We start from the raw sequence: 19,028 nt of genomic DNA on the forward strand, positions 1-19,028 counted from the left end.
CAAACTCAATACAACCTCTGCTTCTGGAAAGGGTAAAGGACTCCACTCACCATCCTTGTGGCAGCCCAAACACAGTTTCCTCCTCTCTATTTCTGTTAGGATGGAAGCTCTAACTTTAGTAAGCAGACTAAACACTTAAAAAATCCTTTTCATTCATCTATTCATCATGACCAATGGTCCTCCAGATTTTGCCTGAAGACTTCCGGTAAGGGGAGAACACAACTATCTTGCCTGTCCCCTTTAAACAAACTCTCATTGCTAAGAAGAGTGTTCTGCCTAATCAAAAATAACTGTACAAAAAAGCTCTGTACAGTACAAATGGGGAATAATCAACAGAGATTGGAAAACATTAACATTATGGGGGATCGGGAAAGACTTCCTGCAGAGAGTGGGATTTTTAGCTGGCTAAAGCACAACAGTGTGACCATTATTTCCATTACTTCCATTATTTCAACTAACTGTGAAATGGAGGGGTTAAGTGACTTTTCCAGGGCCACACAGTAATACGAGCAGGGATTTAAACTCAGGTCTTCCTTACCCCCAGATTCAATGATCTGTTTACTATGACAAGTTGCTGCTGTACCATTTATGGCACATAATTTAACACCTAATTATACTCTGTCTTATACCGTTGACTCATGTAAAGCAAATTCATATTTTTGATCTCTAAGACTCAGCTCGAGTGCCATCTTCTGTAAGAGAACTATGCCAGTCCCTACCCCCAGTCTGTCACTAATCCCACCAGGAGCTAAAGCTTTATCATCTAAATCTATCCCAAACTTTAAATTCCTTCTTGTTGTTGTTCAGTCGTATTCGACTCTCTGTGACTCAGTCATGACTCCATTTGGAGTTTTATTGGCAGAGATACTGGACTGAAGTAGTCAGTTATTTCCTTTTCCAGCTCATTTTTACAAATAAAGGAAACTGAGACAAAGAGAGAACAGGATGAAATGACTTGTACCTGAGGCTGAATTTGAATTCACTCCAAGGCCTGGCTCCTTGGCCACCCCACTAGCTGCCCTTTAAGCTATCTTGTATACACAAATTGCGCCTATGTTGTCTCCTGAAGTAGAATGTGAGCTCCCAGAGAATGGAGATTGTTTTTACCCTTTTCTTTATGGCCTCAGCATTTAGCAAAGCATTCAGCCCCTAATAAATGCCAGGTTTTGAGGGGAGGGCACTTCTCTCCTACTTCTTCTCTCCCCCTCTTTCCCTGGGTATCTGGAGCCCAATAATGTCTTTGAGATCCCAGTTGGTGATTATACATTCGGCCATTCTGAGGCATCGATGAACCATGAGATAATATCTTCCATCCTCCAACATGAAGGTGGCATAAATACTGGGCTGGATTTGGAGGCAAAAGTCCAAGGTTCTAATTTCACCCTCCATATCATTACCTGCTTATCATTCCCCACCTCTGAACTCAATTTCCTCATCTATAAAATGAGAGACTGGCCATGATCAGTGAGGCCCTTTCTAACTTGAGCTATGAAGCATTTTCCCAATTCACTGTGACTTAGGATCTCATGGGAATTAGGGACCCTCCTTACTAGCAACATAAAGAGGGCACTGAAAATATTATTGAGGCTTGCAAAGCACTTTCCACATAGCATCTTGTTTAATCCTTAGGTCAAGTGAGTCAACAGGGAAAGAAATTGAGGCAGAAAACAGCTACTTGCCCCAAGTCCAAGACAGGAGTACATGGCAAAAGCAGGATTTAAACAGAGTCCAAATCTAGGGCTCTAAACAATGAACTAGACTTTTATAAAAGTTTCAGCTCCCTAATGATAATGAAAGGCTGATTCCTTATGAAGGTCAATGGTATCATGTCTAATAGATACTCAAGGAAAGAGAAGTCACATATTATTAGATGGCCAACAACTGGAGGTAATGAGTATTTCCTGAATTTTGTTCTTCCAGATAAGGATGGTCTTGGGTCACTACCATGTGGATTGTCCTCTAGAGAGGCTATCAGAAAAGAAAAAAAATAATGGCAGCAACAATGAAGTATTATATTATTTATATAGCACCTACTATGTGCCAGGCAATATGCTAAGTGCTTTATATTTATGTTCTTATTTGATCCTCACAACAACTGGGTTAGGGAGAAGCCCCCCTCACTCTGCTTGCTTACCGACTCGTAGTCTGGAAGCAGGAATGTAGGCCCACAAGAAATGGGTTGCTGGAGGCCTGTTCAAATACATGCTTCTCTGTCTGCACCCAGTCGATGTCCTGCAAGAGAAGTTATATAACATTAGGTACAGCCCAACAGACCCTGGAGGTCAGGTGAGTCAGTTGACATTTCTTTTCCACTGTATGGCTAGCCCTGTGCTAAGTGCTGAGGATTCAAAGAAGGGCAACAGTACCTGCCCTCAAGAAGCTTAAAATCTAACAGGGAAGCAGATGGTGAGAGCAGGAGACAAACCAATTTTTCTCAGGAAAGCTAAACTTCCCCCTCCTGATGCCCCTTTTCCCAAGGAGAGGATGTTTCCATAGGGTCATGGATAGCTTTGACTGGCAAGCTTTTGTTCACTGGTAAAACATTCATTTATCAAACAATTGGTGAAAATGAACTCAGCTGTAGAGAATTCATTATGACAAATTAAGTGAAAACAAAGCCCAGGAGTAAAAGCCAGGATTGAACAAGGCCCAAGGACAGATGGTGCTCCTTATTCCGCAGATCTGCATAAACCAAGGATCTAACTGGAAACCAAAGTTCTCTAAGCTATGCAAGTTCCCAAAGGGCATCCCATCTAATCTCATCTTTTTCAGTTGAGGGAAATAGAGGTAGATAGAGAAGAAAAGATTTGCTTGACGTGTAGGGCACAGTGGACTAAAATGTCGAAAGCTTTGGCCAAGTCAATCAACAACAATTTATAATTATGAATTGATAGAAAAAGATCTGGCGCTTTTATCAGGCAGCAAACTATTATTGAGGAGGATACATTAGCCTACACAGGTAATGCAAGCAAAGGCTATATTGGAAGAGAAATGATACATAATGCTAAGAAGGTAACCCAATTCCTTTATACAATAGTATAAATAGCAATATTTATACTATAGTAATAGTAATGAATAGCAATAGTAACTTCACCCAATTCCTTTATACAATAGTATAAATAGCAATATTTATACTATAGTAATAGTAATGAATAGCAATAGTAACTTCACATCTGAAATATCAGGTTAAACTCTGGGTACCATATTTAAGAAGGATGACAATAGTCTAGTGGGAGACCAAAAGAAGACAATGGGGAAGGAAGGTCCTACAGTCTGGTATATCAGTTGAAGGAACCAGGGTTGTTTAGTCTGGAAAAGAGAAGACTCAGGGGGACATGACAAGAATTATTTAAAGGGCACTTAGAAGAGAGAGTGGATTAATTCTGTTTGGCTTCAACAGGGCAGATCTGGATGTAGTGGGCCAAAGTTACAAAGAAGTCCCTTTACATTTGATGTCAGGAAGAACTTCCTAATGATGAGAGCTGTCCCGCAATGGAGTGGGCTGCCTTAAGAGGTGGTACGCTCCCCTTCCCTAGAGGTCTCTGAACAGCAGCTGAAAGGCTCCTTGCTGGGACAGAGCAGCACAGCCTTATGGACAGAGAGAAAGCAGAGAAGCCATGATAGGGAAGATGGGGAGAGGCTTAAATGAGAAACAAGTCAGCAGAAGGCCACTAGGGGGCGAGTTGGCTAGAGCAATAGATCTGGAATCAAGTTGAAATCCCATCTCAGATATGACTGTAACTGACCCTGAAAAAGTCACTTCATTTCTCTTTGCCTCTGTTTCCTGACCTGTAAAATAGGATAATAACAGCATATATCTCCCAAGATCATTCTAAGGACCAAATAAGATGTTATGATTGATAATAGATTATTGATAATTTATTAGTGACATAATATCGATATTGAAAGGCACTTTGCAACCCTAAAAGTGTCATATAAATTCTAGCTATTGTCATCAGAGATTGAAAAATCACTCCCCTAACAGAAAAAAACATATTCTGATTCTCAGAGAAACAGAAATAATCCCCATATAAAGAAGGAAGTAAACAGGATCTCAGCTATCAAGCTGAAAAACTCAAAGACTATCTAGGTCAGCCTTTCCCCTACCCCTTCATTTTTCAGATGAGGAAACTGAGGCCCAGGAAGTTGAAAAAGATTTACTTGCAGCCACATAGACAAGAAATAACAAGGCAGGTGCCCTAACTCCATAAGTTGGTGCTCTTCTGCTGGAGCATATAGCCTTCCAAAGATTACTCTCAAAACAGGATTTCCTCTCCATTTATAAGAATTCCTTCCATTTATACCTTATGTATTTTGTACACAAGCATTTATTGGTGTGCTGAATCCCCCTGAAGAATGGGGGCTCCCTGAGAATAGGAATAGTGCTTTTTGTTTTTTTCTTTGTATCTTTAGCGGGCACAGTCATAGTCAGTACTCTGTTTGTTGACTGTGGCAAACTAAACACAACACCTGCCATTTTTCTCAAGAAAACTACAAGAGTGATCACAAGAGATGAAGCTGCTTTAAATAAACACAGTGAAGAAACCCCAGATATACATTCACAAAGAACTTAGTTTGATTCCCACTTTGGATATCTACTAGATATTTTAATTAGAGTCAGCAAAGAGGCACACTAGATATAGCACTGGGCTTGAAGTACAGAGGAATTGGATTCAAATCCAGCCTCAGATTCTTATTATCTATGTTCTCCTGAGGAAATCATTCCATCTCTTTCCTCATCTGGAAAATGGGAGAAATACTTCAACCTATTTTACAGGATTACTATGCTCAACATAGATCCGAACAGAGGTCTCTTCTAGATCTCTTACTAGGAGGGTGATAGCATGGAAAGAACATAGCTTTTAGGGTCAGAGATCTCCTGCTCTATTGCTTGTTTCCAAATCATAGTTTACACTGTGCCTCCCCAATTAGACTCTGAGTTCATTGAGGGGAGGGGCTATCTTTTAGCCTTCTTTAGGCCCTCAGCACTTAACACTCTGCTTGAATATAGTAGGTGCTTAATAAATGCTTAATGAATCACTTCTGTGAGATTTTGGACAAGATAATTCAATTCAGTTCAATTACACACACACACACACACACACACACACACACACACACACACACACTGACAACTACTCCTATCAGATAGCTAAACACACAAAGTTTAAGGTCGGCAAATTTTCGAGCTAGATTTGAACTACACCTGACTCCAAAGCCAATGCTTTCATCACCAAGCTAGGCTGCCTTCCTCCCACAAATTTCTCATCCACAACCCACCAGGTTTAGAACATTTGCCCTCTAGTGGCTAAAACATACAACAGCCTCTTCTTCTTCCCAGACCCCATTCCCTGGTTTAACCGGTAAAGTCACTTACTTCATCATCGTGGACCAACTCCTTTTTGACTACCTTCATGGCATAAATCTGATCATTCTTTTTCAACCGCACTAAGAGAACTTTGGCATAACTTCCCCGTCCAATAACTCTGATTAAATCGAAGTCCTGCAGCCCGAGCCCCTGAGATATTTTAATTCCATCCATTCCATCAATAACTGGCTTAATGTCCTAAAAACAAAAATAGGAAAGATTTATTTGGCAGGTCCTGAGAACAAGAGGAGAGTAATTTCACCAGAGAACATTTTTCACAACAAGAGTCTTCACATCTCCATACCCATCAGAGTGCTCAAAAACCATCTCCTCATCCTCATTTGCACTCTCATGACTGTCACCCCCAAAGAAGGACAGAAGAATCAAAGACCCAACAACTCTTCAGGCAAAGAAAGGAATCCAGTGGGTCATAGGGACTATGTGGTTATCCTTCCATCCTACAATCTGTTTTTGACTGAGTATATAAGCCCCGGAGAGTCACCTGAGGCTTGAGGAAAGGACTGGTACAGGGTAACACGCTAGTGAATCAGGAATGTAGGATTTGGAGTCAGGCTTTATTAATGTTTAATCTGATCCCTCCAGCCAAGATCAGAGGATAAATTAGAAAATTGCCAAGAGAGCTTAGGTGATCATACAAAAGAGAACTTGGAGGTATCATGTACAATCCCCTCATTTCGTAGAGGAGGAAACTGAGGCACAGAAAGACTTGCTGAAGGTCACTTCAAGTTCATACATGAATTTGAACCAATTGACTTCACTATATACATACTATCTAAACTATTAACTGTGAACACAGATCATTCAATTCCACTGAAATTCTTGAAGAAATATTGGCCCTCAACATTAAAGTGTCTCTTGATTAGATTCTATCCTCTATCAATAAGCATTCCTAAAGCACCTACTAGGTGCTAGGCACCAGACTTCAGTTTGAACTGAAGGACCAGTCTTACCCTCAAGGAACTTACATTCTACTTGAGGAGGGATGTACTTGCTCAACAACAAGGATTGATTAAGTGTGTAAAAAGCAGTCAAGAATTGTGCTTGGAGGGACGAGGACCAAAATCCTGCCCTCAAAGAGCTTACCTTCCTTCCTTCTATTCCACTCTCAATTTCTATTCCATTTCTATGACCACATCTACTCTTTTAGCTAGAAAGCAGAAGGAAAAATTTAAGACTGCACAACTCTTGAGGAAAGATGCCCAGTTAAAGAGCATACCCATCGAGCAAAGAAAGAGTCTTTTTTCTTTGTATATACATGTATGTACATGGAGAGGATTGGTCAGACCTTAAGCACTTCAAGCAGAGGCAATAGCCCCATTGGCTGACTCTTTTTGTTCCAGGAACGAATGAAGTCTATGTGCCAGGGAAACCAGGGAACTGGGACGCAGGAGCTTGGCCCTGATTTTCTAACTTTGCTCAGTCTTCTCTGAGAGGATTAACCAATTTGCGTCTATAACCCCAGCTAAGTATTGTGAGGACAGCAATGTGAATGACTACAATACCCTATACTGGCATCTATTTTTACTATTAACAATGCAGAAAATTTTAGTGGGATAAGAATGGAGCAGATATTATACAAAATCGGGAGCCCCTGATGAGCCATGAGCAGCACTTGATCACACTGGACCTCAGTTTCCTTCTTTGTAAAGCAAAGAAGTTGGACTCAATGAGCTCAAAAGTCCCGCCCAGCTCAAAGTCTTAGAGCTGAAACTCTTGAAAGAGAGGGATTGTTCAGGCATTTGTTCAGAAGGGGCAGTGTGTAAGGGATTATCTGCCAAGGAAGGCCAACGGAGAAGGAAGCCCCCAAAATCCCCATGTTGGTCACTCTGCTTTTGCATTTCTCTAGAGTCCAAGAGAACTGAGAGAGCATTGTGCATCGGGTCACATTCCCGGGCAGGCAAGATAGACAGTGACTCACTCACGCCTTCGTGCTGAGCACGGTCACTCCAGTGAGTGGGGGATGGTCTGGGGGCAGCCAAACAGATGTCAAAGGAGGGAGGATGGGAAGGATGCATTCCTAAATGAACATTTTATGGACATTTAAATTTTAAAAAGAAACCAGGATAAACAATGTACCAAGGGGGAGACTGCAAGAAGAGATGAGGTTCTCCCACTTCATTCCTAATGGGAATGTTTACAGAAAGGCTGAGAACACCCATGAAGCACTAAAAGATATTTAAAAGGGCCAGAGGTTATGAATTCGAATCTTGTATCACTTGATGTCTTAGGGTCTCTGTTTCCCCATCTGTAAAATGAGGGGAGCTGACATTTACTTACTTGTCACTCTGGGATCTTAAATGGGACCCTGAGGAGAAGATTTTCTCTCTTTGAGCCTCATTTCCTTGTCAATAAAATAAAGGGATTGCATTAGCTGGACTCCAAGTTCCCTCCAGGGATGCTAGGTCACCAGTGCCTTAGTGCGTGAAGCATTAATTTGAATGTGTGACCCTGGGCAAGTCACTTAACCTTGTTTGCCTCAGTTTCCTAATTTATAAAATAAATTGGAGAAGGAAATGACAAACCACTGCCTGAATCTTTGCCAAAAAATACCCAAATGGGTTCAAGAAGAATTGTACCTGATTGAAACAATAACCCATTTTGATTTCCAATTTCCTAAATAGGACTCTGGGTAAATCACTTATACTTAGAACCTCAGTTTCCTTGTCAGTAAGAGAGGTCCCATTCAGCTCTACCTAGGAACTACAAATGGAGTTTAGACTGGCCTCTAAATCTAAGGCATTGTATAGTGTGTATCATTATGTAAATAGTGTCTATTTAAAATGTCCATCCCCTTAAATAGAGGGGACTGACTCAGCAGAGGATGAGGAGGATAGCATTTGTCCTTTTGGGAAAATGTGGCACACGGTGGCCCTTGCCAAGCACCAGCTGCTAGCTCGCGTCCTCCCCTCTTCATCCAAGGTCTGTCCTTGAGAAATAGGAGTGAGACCCAATCTGTGCAGGCTATTTCTTTGGCAAAAAGGGGATCTCGACCACAGGCTGCACTAACTCAGATGTGGCAAGTCAAATCTCCCCAGCATCCTATTAAAAGTAGGAGGAGGTAGAAATTGTCGCTCGAGGAGGGACAACATAGTAATAGGAAGTTCAGAAATAGAAATAGGCAAAGGAGAAGAAAAAAAATCTAAATTCATAAAAGCTTAACATAGATATATATGTGGGAAAGTGAAGTAGGTGATTTAAAATTTAAAATTTTTAAAAATAAATTAATAAAAAATAAATTTAAAAATGAAAAAAATAAAATTAAAAATAAAAATAAATTAAAGAAAAAATATTGAAAGGCAGGAGAATAGGACCATACATCGTATAAACAAGTAGCTCCCAAGACTACTACCTAGACCAGAAAAGAAGTATAAAGAATTAAAGCTTTAATGAACTAATACTTGCCAATTTTTAAAAAGAAATATTAATTAGATTTAAAAAAATAAACTCACCTCAGAATCATCTTTAAGGCTGTCATGTTTCCGGGTTGAGGAAATATAAGCGACTAATAAAGAAAATGAAGAGAGAAGTTCAGTTGTTTTTTCCCCCCAGCATTAAAGACCCCTGCCCTTAAGATTAATGTTTGCCGGTTCTTAGCTTGGAGCCTCCATCAACTAGGAGCTGGTGGCTGTGAAAGGAGAATCCTTAAAATTCATAGTAAAGACCCCTGATTGACTACCGGTAGATGAGCTCAAGATACTGTAACTTGACACACTGCATTAAAATGGCATTGGGCAGATTTCTGGGCAAGCATCCTGGATTGGGCTGCAAACTGAGATGGGGAGGCAGCAGATGGTAGCAGGGGCTCATGGATGCCGGCTCCCAAGTCGTGGCTTTCTCCTAGACAGAACTACCTCTGGATTTCATGTAATTCCCACTCTGGCTTTCTGCCCAGAGAAAGGGCAATGGGATACTAATCCCATACCCGATTCCTTTCACTTTATTTATTTATTTTTTAGGAGTTCCAGACAAGAAAATCATAGCTAACTAATGTCTTGTCTCCAATTCACCAATCTAAGTCATTTGTGTCTACAATAAGGACAGATTCACCTCTTTTTTTTGGGTCCAGGTAAGCACTCAGGATCCAGAAAAAAAAAATTTTTTTTTAAAGGAAAAAGGATGTAACTATGGTGTCAGTCTGTTTCAAAAATCAACAGAATAAGAGCCAGTTTCAAAGAAGAGAAGGAAGGATACATACGTCCATCAGTTTCTTCGGAGGGAAGGTCGACTTCATCGTTTTTATCATCTATTTGAGGTTCTTGGGAAGGCATCACCGAATCCTGACAAAAACAAATGACATCAAAATGATTCATCATCATCACCAACTAATGTAAACTGGCCAGGAGACCTTTCCTCCCTCCGCCAGCTCCGAGGCAGAAAAGCCTGGAGACTGAAGCTCCAACTCAGTGACCTTCTCCACTGTTCCTCCCCTGTCACCAGCCAGATAAGGGGCCAACTGGCCCAAACTCCCTATGGCCCCCAGAGGCTCTGAAGCAGAGAAGGACAAGAAGGGAAGGAGGATCCAGGCAGAAATCTATAAGATGACTCTGGGTGAAATCCAGGACTCCATTTGTTGTTTTCCTTGTTTGATTAGATGTCTCTAAAGTCCCTTCCAGCAATCAAATTATGGCCATAAGGGTCTGTCTGGACACCATGTCTAAAGTGACTTCTGCCAGAGGAGAGACTGGGGTCCTCTCCAAAATGTCACTCTTATTCTTGCTTCAGGATCCCAAAGCCAGGGTGCAGAGAAAGAGTCTCAAAAAATGATCCCAGAAATAAGAGGCAAAATCTCTTCTCTTCTTTATAAAGAGCACGGCAACAAAGCCTTTTACAATCCAAAAGCTCATGCTCCCTTATATGCACTGGATAATCCTCCATTCCTCTGGGCCACACAAATCTACCCATCTAAAAGATAGCCTAATACATTGAGAGCTAGATCAAATTAGGTGATATTCAGTATTATCGTGAACTCAAAGATCTAGACCTGGAGGGAATCAGATCATCAAGATCATCAAACCCAACTTCAACATTTTACACATGGAGAAACTGAGGCCCATGGAGTTGAAGAGATTTTGCCGAAGTTGTAAAGTTACCAATGATTTGGAAGGGATTCAGAAGCCATCTAAGCTAATGCACTCATGTTACACAAGAGGGAACTGAACCCAAAGGAAGTAAGATCATTTGCTCAATTTCACAATGAGAAGGGTAGAATCTGAACCCAGACCTCAGACTTCTGGGTCAGCATTCTTGGGCTGCCAAATGAACATGAATTCATTTCTTTTTTTTCATGGGAAATATGTAAAAGCATCAATGAGACATCAGAAAGAACAGAGTTCGAATCTCACATCTTAACATTTCCAAGCTAGTCATTTCACTTCTCCGGGCACTGGTCTTCTAATATATAAAAGGGACCTGATGACACCTTTCTCCAAGGGCTGTAGAGAGATTCTATGAGATAATGTAGGTAAAGCACTTTGGAAATTGGAAATCAAAATGCCCAACGTTATGATGATCTCCAGGGAAAGATGGAGTACCAGTCCACTAGAAATGAGACTCCCACCAAGTGATACAATAGAGAGAGCACCAGCCTTGTAATCAGGAGGACTTGAATTCAAGTCTGACCTCAGACACTTACTGGCTGAATAAATCACTGAATCCCCAATGCTTCCATTCCTTCCTCCCCCATCCAAAAAGAAGAAGAATTGCAGCTGTGGTCCCTTTCACACACTTTGACCAAGCGTTTATTCCCCGCTCAGCTCCTTCTGGTGTTTTCACGGTGTGACATCAAAAACAAATTAAAAACAAACCAAACCTCAACTCTACTCCTGATCATTAATTATACTTTAACGAAACCCAGGAGGCATATGGAGGAGATAAAAATTCAAATTCAATTAAAGATCTTGCTTATTCATTCTTATTACACCATTCGAATGGGGCCAGTTGGCAAGACGAACATGTCTCCAAAGCCTATTGGAACGTACAGTGATGCCAAGAATCCAAGACACCGACAAGCTTGTGTCTGGATCTAGAGTCGAACTTGGGTTGGAATTGTGTCTGGGTCACGCGCACGGTTCTCAAGCTTGGACAGACCATTTTCTGTCTGGGGTCCTCAGTTTCCCCCTCTGTTAAAATGAGGAAATCAGACCACATCGTCTCCCTTCCGGCTCTAAGTCTTGATTCGTGATATTGACCTTTGTCCGATAAAAGGTCAGATTCATTTCAGCCATTGTGGAGAATGGGTTCATAATTGCCTCAATAAAAGAAGAGAAAAATTCACCAAATTTAGACTATGGGGCTTTCCTGGAGCAATATGCTGGGGCACTAAAGTACTTCATGAAGACTGGCACACATCATGTATGAGTAGGTCTTACAGCATGATTAAGTCCAATTCAGAGTTGAAGAGATTGAGGTTAAGTCATAAAGGGACTTCTCTACTACCATGATGACCCAGATAAGAAAGCAGAATCTGAACTTAGGACTTCTCAGTTCTTTAAAACCAACAAGACACTTCATCTCTTGGAGTCTCACTTTCCTCAACTTTAACATTCGAAAAAAATTTAGAACTAAGATGGCTCAATAACAGCATCCGGTCCATGGCATGTCAAGAGCTGTTGCAAGATGAAAAATCAGAAAAAGGAGAAATAATTTCCCTACAAAAGAGGCCACATATTCATAAAAGACAAAGCAATAAAAAGGATAGAGTAGAGGGACTGGGAAGTCAGGAATACTTCAGTTTGATTTTTGCCTCTGAGGCTGACTTATCCGGGGAATCATGAGAAAAGGGACTCCAGTCCTCAGCCTCATTCTTCCCATCTGTACACTGGACATTAAGATTTCTGTCAACTCCTTCCCTCCGGCACCCCAATGAGATATGTGAACTACTGTGCCCACTGATATTGGGGGGCATCAGAAAGCACCTGAATTGACTCTGGTTTCAGAGGCATGCTAGTGAGAGATGCTTGGCAAATAAATTAGTCATTCTGAGACTCACTTTACCCATCCTACAAAATAAAGTGACGACATGAGATTAATCTCAAGAGTAAACCTTAAAGGTCTATAAAAAAACAACAAAAACAACTATCATCATCACCATTAGAGAGGGAGTACAGAGCAACCAACAGAATGCCCATTGAGTGGTCTGTGAAGGTTTTGACATTGGTCCAAAAGACAAATTATTTAGTTAGCAAGAACAGTGTAACTAGCATGTTGAATTACTCTTGGGGGGAATTGCCATTATTATCCCCAGAGGACATAAAATGAAACCAAATCTCAGAGAGGTGACTCATTTGCCCAAATAAACTATCTGAGGCAAGATTCAAACCTCATTACTCTGCCCAGCACTCCACAGATAAGACCGGGCTGCATTGCTCAAAAATATTTCAATGAGCCCAACCCTGAAAACACTGTGACAGCATGAACCACTGGCCTCCCAACGCTGGGTCCCTCTCCCCGGGATCGTGACGTTACTTACCATATGCCTTTTGCAGGTCAGTGGTACAAGTATATGACAACGTTTATGGACCAGTAATTTGCAGTTGATACACTTGTAGCCTTGCCTTCCGAGACCCCATATCCTTTCGCTGCACTGGCCACAGTATGCTCTCTGTAACACAAAGCAAAGATCTATGTAGCACTCACACAATCACCAGTCGAGAGCTCGCTGCTTGTAGGGAGTCTTGTAAGACACGGGGGAGAAAAGACAAAATAAAACACGGTGCTGCAGGCTTGGGAGGTTGTGTGCCTATTTTCTATACCTTTATACCCAGGGTCGCATACAAGTTTCTCAGACAAAAATGGGTCATGAGTGGAAAAAGCTTAAGAAATCCTGCTCGACATAATAGTGTACACAGAGACAGAGAAAGGGACTCCTAAGTCCCAGAGAAGGGAGTTTATGATATAATCTGATACACTGTCTTAATCGCCCATTTAAGCAAAGCCAAATTAGTGTACTTCTTCTTTAACATCCTGAAATTAATTTTTAGCCACACATCAAATTTGCTTCCATACCCACAATTGGGGGGTGGGATTAAATACAAGCGAATGTTATTCATTTTTGACTTGCTGCCTCATTTATTTATATCAAAATCACTATTAGGTATCACCACTAGGCCAATCTATCCCTATTACTGAGTGTAACTGTTTGATTCCATTTTTAAAAATCTATGAATTTATCCTATGGATAAATATCCTATTTATCATATATATGTAGTTTATACATATACACGTGTATGTATGTATATATATATATATATATATATAACTATAGTTATATGTCTGTCTGTCTCTTATGTGCCTGTGTGTCTATAACTAATCAATCATTCTATCTATTTATGTGTGTGTGCCTATATGGAGGTATTTGGAGGGGGAAAAGTTGCCATAAATACCAATATTAATAAATATTGTAAATCCCTATAAATACCACTATTAATATTGGAGGGACAAATAACCAATATTAAAGCAATATTTTTTCATGGTAGCAAGGAACTGAAAACAAAATTGATGCTCAATGAGTAGAAAAAAGCTAAATTAATCATGGCTCATGAATATCACAGAATGCAAACACACAGTAGGGAATACTGAAAATGAAAAATTCAGGAGCATAAGAAAAATCAGATGAACCAAAAAAAAAAAAAAAAAAAAAAAGGAAGTAGCTACAAAAACAATCAACACAATGAATATAACAATATAACTAGAAAGGGTTGAAAACAGTCAATTTCTCCAGAACAACCATGTTCTCAAATTACAGCAATAAGAAACCCCCCCCTAACATACACACACCCCATATACTAACAAATTTTGTAGAGGTGAGGAAGGGACCCAAAACTACATATAATTTTAAGTCTTTTGATTAATAGAGCTTGCTGAACCCCCACCCCATATATATATATATATATATATATATGTATGTATGTATGTATGTATGTATATGTATATACGTTTAGTTCCAAAAGATGGCTGGAGGAGAAGGGGACTAGTAGTGAGAGGGAAAGGTTATAGAAGAAATGGGAAGAAAAAGCACAATTTGAAAAAACAAGCATTTAATGATGAGAACATAGATTTAGAGCTGGCAGGGACCTTAGTGTTCAGTGAGTCTAAACTACTCATTTTATACATAAGAAAATTACTTGCTTGACATCCCAGGTCAATGAAGGGTTGTATTGAAAGTCGAGACCAAGTTCTGTGACTCTAATATACGATGGTGTCCATGGAAGGACCCACCGGTCTAGTCGTGGAAGGTCAGAGTTTACTTGGCTAGCAGAGCCCTGTGCTTTTAAGAGAGGGTAGGTCTCCCAGCACACCTAGTCCAGCCAGCGGGTACCACACTATGAGAATGTTGGATTGAACATCCAGCTACTTTTAGCCTAGGCAGTCCAGCAGTGAGGACCAGATGGGCACCAGCCCAAAGAGAGGATGTGACCTTTGTGTCCCTCCAAATGCCTTTCATGTTGGATTTTGCCTCAAAGCTCTTTGCTGATTCATCCTCAGTTTCTCAGTGGGGTCAGGGAAAAGTTGCTAAGATTCAGAGCCCTGCTCATAATCACAGAATATCAAACGTGGGCAGAGACCTTAGAAGAAATTGATTCCAACTTGTAGCTGAGCAAGAAGCATCTTCAGAAGTCTTGAAGACCCACAGTGAGAAGCAAACCTCTACTTCCTGAGGCAACCCTTGCCTCTTCTGAATTCTGTAATGTGAGGAAATCTCATTCCTTTCAATTCCCACCCCTTTGATGCTGCTTCCGACAGTTGGTGCTGAACAGAAGGAGCTGACACCTTCTTCCATTCTTCAATTTCTTGAGAACTATTCCTGTGTAATCCCCATCTTTCTTCCTCACCACAAAACACACACTTACCCTAACCTTCTTTTCTCCAAGAAAAATACCCTCCATTCCTTCATCTGGGCCACAAAACCCTTTTAATGTGGAGACTTGCTGTTTGTCATCTTCAAATTATATTCTTTAACAACTTATATTCACTTAATCAAATAATCAAAACTGTAACTAGTCTATAGCAAATGGGGCTTTACCAGTTTACCCATCCTACAACAGACAATCCATCATCTCCATCGCTAATGGTGATGATGAAATGAGATAGATGCATAAACTTTAAAAGACTATTTTTAAAAAGCCAGCCACCACCATCATCATCATCACTATTAGAGAGGGAATATGGCAGCTTTCTGCCTTCAAGTCAGAATAAAATCTCATCTTCCATTTCTGGATCAATATCTTTCTTCTGGGATCATATACCTGTCTATATACATATATACATACATTATAAAATTTAATATATATTAAATTTACAAAAATTCAATCTATTTATGATGAAGGGAGGGGAAGATGTATATATATATATATAAATAAAATTTTTTTGCAAACTTTAAAGCATATTATAAATGTCCCTTAGGATTATTATAATAAAAAGATAAAAAAGAAATAAATACTGCTCAGATGGTGACATGAACTTGGATAGATAACCTATTGAAACCTGACATCCCACTGATTCTAAAATTATTGTCCCCATATGTATCATCAACAAATCTACTTGAGCAGAGACTAATGCTCAATGTATACAAATGCTCAAATGTATACAAAATACACACACATATATATGTATGCATGCTGTCTACCATTCACTGAGTTCCCCAAGAGATAGAAACCCTGTTTTTTGCATTCTTTGTATCCCCAGTACTTACCCCAGAATGGGTAGCTTATTAAATACTTGGGAACTCTAGAGACATGGGGTAAAATCACACCTGGCTACCACCTTCAGTATCTCATTATCTACCATATGCCAAGCATTAAAATAAGCATTTTGAAATATGAAATTTCAAAAATTCAGATGAGGAAACTGAGGAAACAGATTCAGTACTTTGCCTAAGATCACATGAAGCAGGATTTGAATTCAGACCTTCCTGCCTCCAGGCCCAGTGCTCCATCCACCCAATTACCAAGCTATCCCTAATATATCAACAAAAATTCAAGATTTCCATGAAGACAGCCTCAAACTAAAGGAAAAGGGGAAAAAGGGAAGAATGTTTATGGATGCCATGCTGAAAGATTGGAGAGTTGTTGAATTTTTCCCCCCTCATATTTATTTTTTTTAAAAAATTTGTGTCATAAAAGATAGCTGAGAGGAAAGGGGCCACTGTAGTGAGAGGGAAAGGGTATGGAAGAATAGCAAAAACAAAAAAGAAAGCAAAAACAATTTGAAAATAACAAGCATTTAATGATGGAAACAGAGATTTGGAGCTGGCAAGAACTTTAGAGTTCAGTGAGTCTAAACTATGCATTTTATGGATAAGAAAATTTCTTGCTTGATAAGACACGAGTCACACAACAAATCCCAGATGGACAAAGAAGAGGAAATCAGCCCGACAAATCCCGCCATTAAGGAAAGAGATGTGCAGTTTTTTAGGACAATATCCCAGGGAACACTCGCAGACTCTAAACTTGCTGAGCTGGGACCCATCTGTATGCACAGATCAAGAAGGTTCTGATGATAATGAGATCACAAGTGTGCAGCTTTTTTTCTGATGTATATTTGTATATTTCATCTAGTAGATGATAGTACATTGACTATCTTATGGGTTCAATCTATTTATGAGGAAGGGAGAGGAGAATGTATTGATATAAATTAAAAAAAATTTTTTTGCAAACTTTAAAGCACATTATAAATGTCCCTTAGAATTATTATAAAAAAAATACTTAAAAAAATTGCAAACTTTAAAGTATATTATTATAAATGTCCCTTATGATTATTATTTTAAAAAATACTAAAAAAAAAAAAATTGCAAACTTTAAAGCACATTATAAATGTCCCTTAAGATTATTAGTAAAAAAATAATAAAAATTGCAAACTTTAAAGCACATTATTAATGTCCCTTAGGATGAGTATAATAAAAATATAAAAAAATAAATGAACTTGGATAGATAACCTATTGAAACCTGACATCCCACTGATTCTAAAATTATTGTCTCCATATGTATCATCAACAAATCTACTTGAACAGAGACTAAAAGAGAGAGAAAGGAGGCACTGAGTATAGCAGAAAGAGGAATGCTTTTGGAGAAAGAGATCTGGGTTCGATTCCTATTTTGATGTTTCCGGCCTCAGTAATGTCAGGAAAATCACAAACCTCCTTTGGACCTCAAGTTTCCTGCTTGATGAAATGAGTTCATCTAAGGATTTTCAGAAAAGAGCCCAGAAACAAAGCAGGGGAAGGGGGAGATCAGATCCTATTTGGAAAAGTGCATGATGCTCTCAGTAACCCCCGAGCTTCTCTCAGAAAGCAAAAGTCTGACTTTTTAACACCAATATTCCTCTGCTGTGAGAGCCCCACACGTCTGTGAATCATGGGATGTGACGATCAAGAAGAGACACCGTTGCCAGTGACCCAAAGGACAACAGAGGAGACCCAGGCTGGTATAAATAGGCTGGGGCTTGTTACCATCGTGACCTGCAGAAAGCAATGTTATGAAAGAACTAATGAAGGACCTGTGGGGAGTCTAGTTAAGCCAGGTGGCCTGGCCTGGAGTCCGGAAGGATGCTCTTCCTGTCTGTAAAACACAGCCTCAGGGGCAGCTGGGTAGCGCAGTAGATAGAGCACTACCCTGAAATCAGGAGGACTTGAGTTCAAATCTGCCTTCAGACATTTAACACTTCCTAGCTGTGTGACCCTGGGCAAGTCACTTAACCCCACTGTCTCAGCAAAAAAAAAGAAAAAGAAAAAAAACACAGCCTCAGACACTTCCTAGCTGGGAGACACTGACCAAGTCACCTATTCCTGGTTGCTCAGTTTCTTCATCTATAAAATCAGCTAGAGAAGAAAATGGTAAACCATCTAAAAAAAAAAAGAAAAGAAATGGGGTCATGAAGAGTCAGACAAATTCGATTTCTCAGTCAGTCGATAAACATTTTTAAAGTATTGACCAGGTACAAGGCAAGAAGCTAAAGACTAGGGATACAAAGAAAGGTAAAAATAGTTCCTGTCCTCAAGGAGATGACAGTCTAATGGAGGAACAACATGCAAACAACACAGACACAGGATGAGTTGGAGGCAACAGACAGAAGGAAGCAGGGCTGCAAAAGTTTCCAGTACAAGGTAGGACTTCAGCTGGGACTTGAAGGAAGCTGGAGAAGTGGGAGACAGAGATAAGAAAGAGATAATTCCAGAAAAAGGCCTCCATATAAGAGAGGTGTCTAAGCCAGATATCCATTTTTGCCCTTTCCAACTGTGCTTACAAATCTCGTCTTCCATATCAAACAAGGTAGGGATGACTTCCACCCCCAACCCTCTTTTCAGCTTCCTTTAGTGTATTATTTTTTTAACTGAAGGCAAGAAACGCCTTTAGTATCTCCAGCACAATGTTTTGCAAACAGTAAGTGCTTAATAAGTGCACATTGCCTTGAGATTCCAGCTCTGAATCCTTGATGTCTTTAAATTGGAAAAGGGGGGAAGGGGGAGGGAGAAAGAGAGCATGAGCAGAGGTCAGGTTTTTGCTTTGTTTTGGTTTTTATCTTTTTAAAAAGTATCTTCAATACTTGGTTCAGTATCTGGCACATAGTAGGTGCTCTCTAAATATGTGCTGACTTAACTGATAACAAAAGACAACTGAAAATAAGAGCTAAACTCAGAATTAGA

At 39.9% G+C, this 19,028-nt stretch overlaps 1 protein-coding gene across 3 annotated transcripts in view; it reads right to left on the minus strand.

Moving 5' to 3' along the window:
* PRKCZ (protein kinase C zeta) overlaps positions 1-19,028 on the minus strand; it is a 225,748-nt gene that overhangs the window by 33,581 nt on the left and 173,139 nt on the right. For all 3 annotated transcript variants that reach the window (XM_051988781.1, XM_051988783.1, XM_051988782.1), the window contains 5 exons: positions 12,858-12,989; positions 9,585-9,666; positions 8,839-8,891; positions 5,378-5,566; positions 2,135-2,232 (listed from right to left, as the gene is read on the minus strand). In XM_051988781.1, coding sequence (XP_051844741.1) covers positions 2,135-2,232; positions 5,378-5,566; positions 8,839-8,891; positions 9,585-9,666; positions 12,858-12,989 — 554 coding nt within the window. The remainder of the gene's footprint in view (positions 1-2,134; positions 2,233-5,377; positions 5,567-8,838; positions 8,892-9,584; positions 9,667-12,857; positions 12,990-19,028) is intronic.

This window comes from Antechinus flavipes, chromosome 3 (genome assembly GCF_016432865.1).
Source record: "Antechinus flavipes isolate AdamAnt ecotype Samford, QLD, Australia chromosome 3, AdamAnt_v2, whole genome shotgun sequence".
Taxonomy (NCBI): Eukaryota; Metazoa; Chordata; class Mammalia; order Dasyuromorphia; family Dasyuridae; genus Antechinus; species Antechinus flavipes.